Source organism: Onychostoma macrolepis, chromosome 07 (genome assembly GCF_012432095.1).
Source record: "Onychostoma macrolepis isolate SWU-2019 chromosome 07, ASM1243209v1, whole genome shotgun sequence".
In the NCBI taxonomy this organism is placed as follows: domain Eukaryota; kingdom Metazoa; phylum Chordata; class Actinopteri; order Cypriniformes; family Cyprinidae; genus Onychostoma; species Onychostoma macrolepis.
Window position 1 is genome coordinate 10,791,090 of NC_081161.1, and position 10,147 is coordinate 10,801,236.

Genomic DNA, 10,147 nt, shown 5'->3' on the forward strand with positions numbered 1-10,147 from the left:
GCTGCTGAAAATTCAGCTTTGCCCCAACAGGAGTACATTACATTTCAAAATATATTTGTATTTATTTATTTTATTTGTTTATTTTTTAATATATATACAGTGAGGAAAATAAGTATTTGAACACCCTGCTATTTTGCAAGTTCTCCCACTTAGAAATCATGGAGGGGTCTGAAATTGTCATCGAGGTGCATGTCCACTGTGAGAGACATAATCTAAAAAAAAAAATCCAGAAATCACAATGTATGATTTTTTAACTATTTATTTGTATGATACAGCTACAAATAAGTATTTGAACACCTGAGAAAATCAATGTTAATATTTGGTACAGTAGCCTTTGTTTGCAAACACAGAGGTCAAATGTGTCCTGTAGTTTTACACCAGGTTTGCACACACTGCAGGAGGGATTTTGGCCCACTCCTCCACACAGATCTTCTCTAGATCAGTCAGGTTTCTGGTTTGGAGCTCCCTCCAAAGATTCTCTATTGGGTTTAGGTCTGAGACTGGCTAGGCCACGCCAGAACCTTGATATGCTTCTTACAGAGCCACTCCTTGGTTATCCTGGCTGTGTGCTTCGGTCATTGTCATGTTGGAAGACCCAGCCTCGACCCATCTTCAATGCTCTAACTGAGGGAAGGAGGTTGTTCCCCAAAATCTCGCAATACATGGCCCCGGTCATCCTCTCCTTAATACAGTGCAGTCGCCCTGTCCCATGTGCAGAAAAACACCCCAAAGCATGATGCTACCACCCCATGCTTCACAGTAGGGATGGTGTTCTTGGGATGGTACTCATCATTCTTCTTCCTCCAAACACGTTTAGTGGAATTATGACCAAAAGTTCTATTTTGGTCTCATCTGACCACATGACTTTCTCCCATGACTCCTCTGGATCATCCAAATGGTCATTGGCAAACTTAAGTCGGGCCTGGACATGTGCTGGTTTAAGCAGGGGAACCTTCCGTGCCATGCATGATTTCAAACCATGACGTCTTAGTGTATTACCAACAGTAACCTTGGAAGCGGTGGTCCCAGCTCTTTTCAGGTCATTGACCAGCTCCTCCCGTGTAGTTCTGGGCTGATTTCTCACCTTTCTTAGGATCATTGAGACCCCACGAGGTGAGATCTTGCATGGAGCCCCAGTCCGAGGAGATTGACAGTCATGTTTAGCTTCTTCCATTTTCTAATGATTGCTCCAACAGTGGACCTTTTTCACCAAGCTGCTTGGCAATTTCCCGTAGCCCTTTCCAGCCTTGTGGAGGTGTACAATTTTGTCTCTAGTGTCTTTGGACAGCTCTTTGGTCTTAGCCATGTTAGTAGTTGGATTCTTACTGATTGTATGGGGTGGACAGGTGTCTTTATGCAGCTAACGACCTCAAACAGGTGCATCTAATTTAGGATAATAAATGGAGTGGAGGTGGACATTTTAAAGGCGGACTAACAGGTCTTTGAGGGTCAGAATTCTAGCTGATAGACAGGTGTTCAAATACTTATTTGCAGCTGTATCATACAAATAAATAGTTAAAAATCATACATTGTGATTTCTGGATTTTTTTTTAGATTATGTCTCTCACAGTGGACATGCACCTCGATGACAATTTCAGACCCTCCATGATTTCTAAGTGGGAGAACTTGCAAAATAGCAGGGTGTTCAAATACTTATTTTCCTCACTGTATATATATATATATATAAAGTTTTTTACATTTTGAGAGATTTGGCTTGAATGGAAAACAACCAAATTTATCTACTAGATGGAAATAGACACAAAAGCACTATTTTTTTTTACTATTTATCAACAATAGTCTCACATTTATTACTGATTGATCAATTTATTACAAATTACTTTCGACCAATTTAATGTGTCTTTGCTGAATAAAAAATTATTTTTTCTTTCTTTTCTTTTTTTTAATTCTACAAACATTTCAATTGTGTATCACTTTTAAGAACTATGAAAGGGCACAAACTGTTTTCAACATTGGTAATAATAATAATTTCTTGAGCACCAAATCAGCATATTAGAATGATTTCTGAAGGATCATTTGACACTGAACATTGGAGTAATGGCTGCTGAAAATTATTCTGCTTTACCATCACAGAAATAAATGGCATTTCAAAATATATACATTTTTAATATTATTTCATAATATTTCTATTTTACCATATTTTTCATAGAATAAATGCAGAATTAGCATAGGAAACTTCTTTTTAAAAAGCCTAAATATGTTAGAACATGTGGGCTGAGGTGCCAATCCTCAAGGGCATTGTTCACCTAGAAATTAAAGAATTAAGTAATTAATTACTCACCCTCATGTCGTTCCAAACCCGTAAGACCTTCGTTCATCTTCGGAACACAAATTAAGATATTTTTGATGAAATCTGAGCCCTTTCTGACCCTTCATAGACAACAACAGAACTACTATGTTCAAGGCCCAGAAAGGTAGTAGGGACATCATTAAAATAGTCCATGTGACATCAGTGGTTCAACTTTAATTTTAAAGTTAAAGCTAGGAGAATATCTTTTGTGCACAAAGAAAACAAAAACAATGACTTTATTCAACAATTTCGTCTCTTCCGTCAGTCTTTGACACGTGTTCATGAGAGAACCATGGCGCATGAGTGTGCATTTCTCTGCTTGAAACAAGGCACAGTACATCCGGGTTCAACGTCAGCAGCAGCACACGCATGCATTGTGGGTCTCTCATGAAAAATATCTTAATCTGTGTTCCGAAGATGAACAAAGGGTCTTACGGATTTGGAACGACATCAGGTTGGGTAATTAATAACAGAATTTTCATTTTTGGGTGAACTATCCCTTTAATTCAAATAAAGGTGGAAAGAAAATTTTACTGTTTTCCTCATGGCATTGTTAAAGTAAAACTTTCACCCCTAGGTCTCCAACTCTGTCCAAAAGTTGATTCTCTGAGAGTCAAGCTGTGATTGACAGAACAAGGAGTGTGGAAGATATGGGCTGTGGGGGTACATTGGCTGCTAGAGTTTGGAGACACAGGTGTTCTCTGTGGAAATGGGGAGAGCTGACTCATTAGAGCAATTGGAAACTCTCTGAATTCCACTCCTTCTTGCCAGAGGCAAGTGGGAATGGAAGCCCTCCTGCTTGGCCTATTCTTCAGCTGGTCAGAAATAGTCCCTCAAGATCTATTTTTGACCCATCTGAAGCAGTATAGGGGTGGGCCAATGCCTGCCTCACCATGGCTACAACATATTTTTAGAGTTGGGACACCTCTTTTGTAGAGTCACAGTGGTTATAGTTAGGACCATCGGCGTCAGCTGACGAAAACGTCATGGAGCATAGTGACAGGGGGACAAGATCACGTCTGCCATTGAGGCCTTTAGTTTATCCAGCTCTTTCTCAGTCAGTAGCTACAATAGATTTAGTCAACAGCTACAACCAGACGGGAACATCTGCATGGTTAATATGAAGAAGACTTGCTTTAGCAGACAGTGGGATTGGTGGACTGTGGCTAAGGAATGAGACGAATGTAAATTTAGTGTTGGAGGTGAAGGTTTGGTCATGCTGGCTCCAGTCAGGATAAACGAACAAATTCCAGTCTGTGTCTGCTGTGTCATGACTATGGTAAAATACCACAGAGACTTGCAGACGGAGCCAAACCTCTGCCCTCTAGAGCTGTCCCTTAATATGGGACAAGAACCTGTTGGTGCTGAATTATTAGGCCCTTGACATGTGTAGTATTTTTTGCTCTTATATGGAAGCCCCAGGACCATGAAGAAAAAAAAAAAAAAACCTGGGTATAATCTGAAAGGTCCTAGGAACAACCCATGAAGTTAATCTTCACATAGCTTGGTTCACAAGGTCCTCAGTAGTCAATAAATAGATTTTTTTCTTTTTTAATAGTTCTCCTGTAAAGCACTAAAAAATAAGGGCAATGTTGGCATTTCCGACACATTTGTTCTGCAATGTGATGTATTTCAGAGTGAAACAATATTCAATTAGAAAAAATGAGAAAGCAACAGTTCAACTTTCAATTGTGAGTACATTTACATTTATGCATTTAGCAGACGCTTTTATCCAAAGCGACTTACATTGCATTCAAGTTACAGTTTTTACATTTTATCAGCTCTGGCTTTCCCTGGGAATCGAACCCATGATCTTGGCGTTGCTAGCGCCATGCTCTACTATTTGAGCTACAGGAAAACATGTTGAGTATATGTTGACTTCAGTGTTTAGGATTGCACAATAAAGTGAGAACTACTGAGAACTACTGACACAATTAAACCAAACAGTGTTACTTCATGGAAAACAGACTAACAGGAAAAAAATTATTATATAATATAACCATAGAAAAACCTGGCATAAAATGATAGGAAATACACTGCTCCCCATTTTTAAGGTCCTCTGTATTCCCTTCCAATTTTAACTATATTGTGAATCTTCTCACACCATGCAGCAATATTGGATACCTTGGGAATGACAATATGTTGCACAATGTGAGATGACTGCATATGCCAACCAGGAAGTTGCACACTCGACCCTGCTATCATTTGGTTCTTTGGATTCATTGCTTAGGGCTGTAGATGTTGTTTCTGGGGTGCTTGGCTCCATTATTGCTTGCAGCTGTATTTATCTGTAAATATATGACACCCCCTTATCAACACATAATGTATGGTATGTGAACATGTTTGTGTGTGATGTTCATATAGGTTGAGCAATCATAATTCACCTTGTTTCTTGTAATAACTATAGCAACTGACAATAATTTGTGTGATTTTTTTTTTTTAAATATGTAAAATATTCTGCCTTCTATATGGTGTGGACTCATAGTCCTATTGTCCTATTTTTTCTTCAGTGATTAGACAAATGCAGTCTTCCTATTAAATATTTCTCTCAGATGAAAGACAACAGAGACTAAGACCCTTACTAATGGAGTTTTGGCATGGCACCATTATGGCATGCAGCTGGCCTGCGTCCACCTGCCAATAAACAGATATATATACAAGGATTTTTTTCCATGCACAATTACAAATGTAGGTTTTATTTAGCCTCAGAGAATTTTCCTCTCCACAGCTGCCCTGAATATAGACATATTAATTAATACTGTGTGAGCTGGGATGTAGGATAGGACTTAATGGTATGTGAAGTCAAAAGTTCAACAATCTGTCTGACCCATAATGAGCAGGCATGGAAGCCCACAGCAGTTGTTTCAAACTTACATCTGTTCACATTATACTATACAGGACACGTTATTAGAAAAATATTATTTTATTGCTTGCTTTGAAATTTCTTCATTACAAAACCATAACAACTACAATTATAACAACTTTCTAAGGTCACACACAATGTACAGCATATTGTGATCACAGTATATCAGTCAATATACCAGACTCTTGAGTTTGTGAGGCACTTTGATTTGACAAACTTTGGCACTATAACTTACCCTGACTACCCACAACCCAGTACATATTAGGACATGGGGCAGCACCCGGCCTCTTCATGCTTTGTCAGGAGTGATATTCTGGAGAAGGTTTTAAAGCAGCTTCTGCACTGGTATTTCTTGATCTCAGAGTGGGTTTGTAAATGGGCCCGAAGGTTTGAGCGGTCAGCGAATGCACGACTGCAGTGGGGGCAGGAGAATGGCTTTTCACCTAAAATAATTAAAAGATTTGAGTTAGGTTTTATCATTTTACATCCATTTTCAAAATACAATGTGTCATTTTTAGTGCTGTCAAACAATTAATCGCATCCAAAATAAAAGTTTTATAATATATACTAGTTTTAGTATATATTATTATATGTATATATAAATACACACATATGCATGTATATAATTAAGAAAAATATGTTATGTTTACACATTAAATATATTTATATATGATATAATTTATATGAATATAAATATCTACATGTAAATATTTTCAAAATATATGCTGTATGTGTGTCTTTATATATACATAATTAATATACACAGTACACACACATATATTATGTAAACAAAAACTTTTATTTTGGATGTGATTAATCTTTTGACAGCACTAGTCATTTTCAAACTTCTTCAGCAGTAGTTCACCCAAAATGAATTGTTGTTATTTAATTTTTAAATTATTTACGGTTTAAATTATTAAATATCAATTTAGTCGTTCTACTAAATGAATTCCAAACTTAATTAATTCTAACTCAATTCAATGTATTACTTGCCGTTTCTTTGCAATTCTTTCTTTTGAAATTTCCTAGAAATTTAGAGTGGAAATAGTTTCAAAGTAAATTCTACACCCTTTTTTTTTTTCAGTGTACTGACCCTCATGTCATTCCAGCCCTGTATTATATTCTTTATTGAAGGAAACACAAAAGGTGATCTTAGACAGAATGTCCTTGCTTCTGTTTTCCATACAAGGAACATGGATGGTGATTTAAACTACTAAAAGTACAGAAAACACTATAAAAGTCTAAAATGGTCTATACAACTTGTGCACTATATTACAAGTCTTCTGAAGCCATACAATAGCTTTGTGTGAGGAAGAGACTAAACTTTATAACATTCCCCTTAACTGTTAATCTCAATCTCATTTGCGGTCAGATATTTGAAATTTGCCATGACGTGATGGTGTTTTAATGTCAGTGATGTCAAAAAAGCACAGCATGTTTAAAGGCACCTTTTATAATTCAACAGAGGTGGAAATGAGATTTTCAAAAAATGAAAATTCTGTCATCATTTACTCACACTCATGTCATTCCAAACCTTGATAACATTTCTTATGCAGAACACAAAATGAGATATTTTGAAGAAAGTTGGCAACCAAACATTTTTGGATTCCAATGACTTTTTCATTGTATAGAGAGAAAAAAAGACAGAAAGAAAAGAAAAGAAAGTTAATGGGAACCAAAACTGTTTGGTTATCAACATTACTTAAAATATCTCATTTTGTGTTCAGCAGAAGACAAACATGCATACAGATTTGGAGTAAATGATGACAATCTTCATTTTTGGGTGGACTATCCCTTTAAGTTTTTATCTGTTCATTGCATAAAGCCATCATATAACTTCATAAGACTTGTAATATCACATGTTGTGTAGATTCATCATATATACATTATATTGTTTTTTGAATCTATTTTATTTATTTATTTTTCATATGGAAAGTAGCACTGACATCCTGCATAAGTTCTTATTTTGTGTTACACAGAAGTATAAAATATGATTAAATGACATGAGGGTGAATAAACAATTGCATTTTTTTTTTTTTTTAAGTGACATATTCCTTTAAGAATACATTTTACAGCTTTCCAATGCAGTAAATACAAAATTGTCCCTACAAGTGTACATAGCCTGTAAACGTACCTGTGTGTGTGCGAATGTGTCCCTGAAGTAGCCAGGGCCTAGAAAAGGCTTTTCCACACAGTTTACAGACACATGGCAGCGTGTGTGTCCGAATGTGCATCTTCAGTGCCCCTAGACTCACATACTCCTTGTCACAATACTTGCAGCTAAAATACTTTTGGCATTGCCACTGACAGTGAATTTGCCTCTGGTTGGCCAGACTAGATAAGGTCAAGAAAGCTTTCTGGCAGTCAAAGCATTCATCAATGCGCTCCTGACTGTTGCCAGTGGTGCTCAGTCCTAAAGGCGACACAGGGACATTGTCTTCTAGTTCTCTCTGAGAAAGCTGAAAAGACCGTGGTTTAGCACACTCCAGCATTGGGAGCGCAGGCTGCATGTCTCGAAGGGGACTGGATGTTACAGGTAGGGGGTAAGTGATACCCAGAAATGTGCCGTCCATGGGCAGGCTTGGGTGGGCAGGCTTGGGTGGAGGCGCACAGATCCCTGAACTGATGGGGTTCATCCGCAGAGTGGGGCTCAATGCTGAGTTCCCAAGAAATGGTGCAGGAAACAGAGTCTCATGGGGATGAAGTATTTTGAGTTTGGAGCTTGAAGATTCAATATGAATCACCTCTGTGGAAAATATGTAATGCACATGATCACGTCAAACGGTGTGACATTCTTATAAAGTGCATTAAAGGATATCAACATTTAAATACAGAGCTAAATATATTATCATTAATAATTCCCAAAGATTATTTCATGCAGACTGTTGAGAATCAGCTGGATAACCCTGAATTTAATTAATTGGATTTAATTTAATAAATACACATAAAATCAACTTACTGTAATTAAGAACATAATTAAATTGTGTAATGTGTTGGGTTTGTCTTACAGTTCAAACAAACAGAACCGTGTTATCATAGCACCATAGAGCCACAATGTTTACTTTTCAGGGTAAATCAAACCATAAATGAATTACTAAATTTAAAGGAGAAAGTTTATGAATTGGTAATAGATATATGGGCACATTTTATTGACCAATAAACATTAGCAAAGAGAAAGAGAGAAACATGAACTCTCTCTCATAATTACTTAATTACCGATTCAGATTTGAGATTTTCCTCCAAGATATACTTTTGTTAAAGATGTTATGAGTGGGCCAATAGTGGAGAACAAAACCATAGATTTGAAGGCACTGCAGGGTAAAAGCATCCTTAAGGAACACTATATCCCTCTTCAGCTTTTCTAATAGGACTCTTCAAACCCCAAAGTGAGGGCTAACACAAAAGACTCCCTCTTTTGTGAGAGATTGTGCACCTGCTAAACTTCCAGGCACGTTTGAGATATCTATTCTGAGTCTTCATACGTTTCTCATTATCTACTCATCATGACTTTATAGAACATCTGTGGCTAATCATACAGGCCTATATGAAGAAGTTGAAACATTTGAAGCAGTGACAGGCTACTTTTTATTCGTGTATAATGATCATGAAAACCTCCTATTAACGGAAAGACAACATGTAAAATTTGTACTTTTTAAAAAGTCTCAATCAGGGAAATCTTAAGGATTCTGCACCACTTATAAGCATTTTATAAGTCATGCCCATGTTAACTATTTTGTACAACCTGTACGATTTCCAGATATGTAGGCTACTAATAATTTGTAAAGTCAGAACGTTGTTAATTGATAATGCAAAACATGCAAATCGTTTAATTTTCCCCTTCAGTCATTCACATTCACAAGCTATATTGCCTATAGGCAATAACAGCATTTATTAAATTATTATTAGGCCTAAATGCGTTTATAGCCTATTAAAACTGCATTTAAATTTGTCAAAATATGGTCTACTACAATGCCAATATCGGAACAAAATCCAATATGATATAATCAAATAATAATAGCCTAATCAAACTATTAAAACAAACAGATATCTGTGGCATGTAGTTCTATTAGGCGGAACAAACAGCTTTCACAAACTAGACAAACGAGAAACGTAATATTTAGTTTGAGTCGGAGGTCTGAAAATAACTTACCGTGTTTTTGTGAATCCAACACACCATAGTCAGGCTTCTTGTTAGTGAGGTGTTTCTTCACCAAGAAAGACCTTGGCATCGTATCTTGGGTATTTTAAAGGAAATTACTTTTGCTATCTGACTAGCGCTGGTAGGTCTGCACGAGCAAGAGTTTTAAGTGGGAGATGGTGTGTTGAATAAATAGCTGATGCTTGGAGGTTGTCTTTGCGCCACATTCTCGAGTAGAGAAGAGAGAGTCAGGTGCAGGCTAGACGGAAATTATCATAGACATCTTGCTCAACCAATCAGAAATCAAGAACAAGTGCAAGGGGGCGTAACCATGTTTGTGCCGAACATACCGCAGCAAACAGGTGCATACGTGCGATTAAAACAGCAGAAATTTATTTCGATGAAACATATGGCACGTTCTTTCGCCAGTGAGTAGTTTTTCTTTATTTTATTTTATTTTATTTTACTGAGAGAGAAAAAGACAAGTAAGCTAACAGATTTTAGATCAAACTTATTTTAGACAGTACATGTAAGAGTGAAAATATTTGGGTTCGGTGCTTGGTTAATCATACTTAAATTAATAAATAATTAGCCTAAACAAACAAACGAAAAAAAAAAAGGAAAAAAAATTAAGTAATAGGCCTACATATTAGTAAATAAAAATTGAATCATGAGACGTAGGCGAATTTCATTTCATTTCACAACAGAAATGGCCCACTGAAACGTCTAGAATATTACCGGTAATTTAAATGTAAAAATGTAATTTAATTTAAAGAGTCCATAATATGTTCAACTTCATTAAAATTCTTTCTATTGCATAGGGAAGACAAGATGACAC

The 10,147-nt window shown here is 36.6% G+C and overlaps 1 protein-coding gene across 1 annotated transcript; it reads right to left on the reverse strand.

The window, feature by feature from the left end:
• Positions 1-4,105: 4,105 nt before the first annotated feature.
• snai3 (snail family zinc finger 3) lies at positions 4,106-9,562 on the reverse strand. The gene is made up of 3 exons (XM_058783500.1): positions 9,322-9,562; positions 7,306-7,917; positions 4,106-5,614 (listed from the first exon to the last, which is right to left on the reverse strand). Exons 1-3 carry the CDS (start codon positions 9,398-9,400, stop codon positions 5,433-5,435), a joined length of 873 nt encoding a protein of 290 aa, XP_058639483.1. The 5' UTR covers positions 9,401-9,562; the 3' UTR covers positions 4,106-5,432.
• Between the last annotated feature and the right edge of the window lie 585 nt (positions 9,563-10,147).

Excerpts from the sequence above, each read along its gene's own strand:
- snai3 (XM_058783500.1), bottom strand. The coding sequence starts at position 9,400 with ATGCCAAGGTCTTTCTTGGTGAAGAAACACCTCACTAACAAGAAGCCT. Across the intron at positions 7,918-9,321 it reads GTTGGATTCACAAAAACACG|AGGTGATTCATATTGAATCT; the intron begins GTAAGTTATTTT and ends TATTTTCCACAG. Across the intron at positions 5,615-7,305 it reads ACACATTCGCACACACACAG|GTGAAAAGCCATTCTCCTGC; the intron begins GTACGTTTACAG and ends TAATTATTTTAG.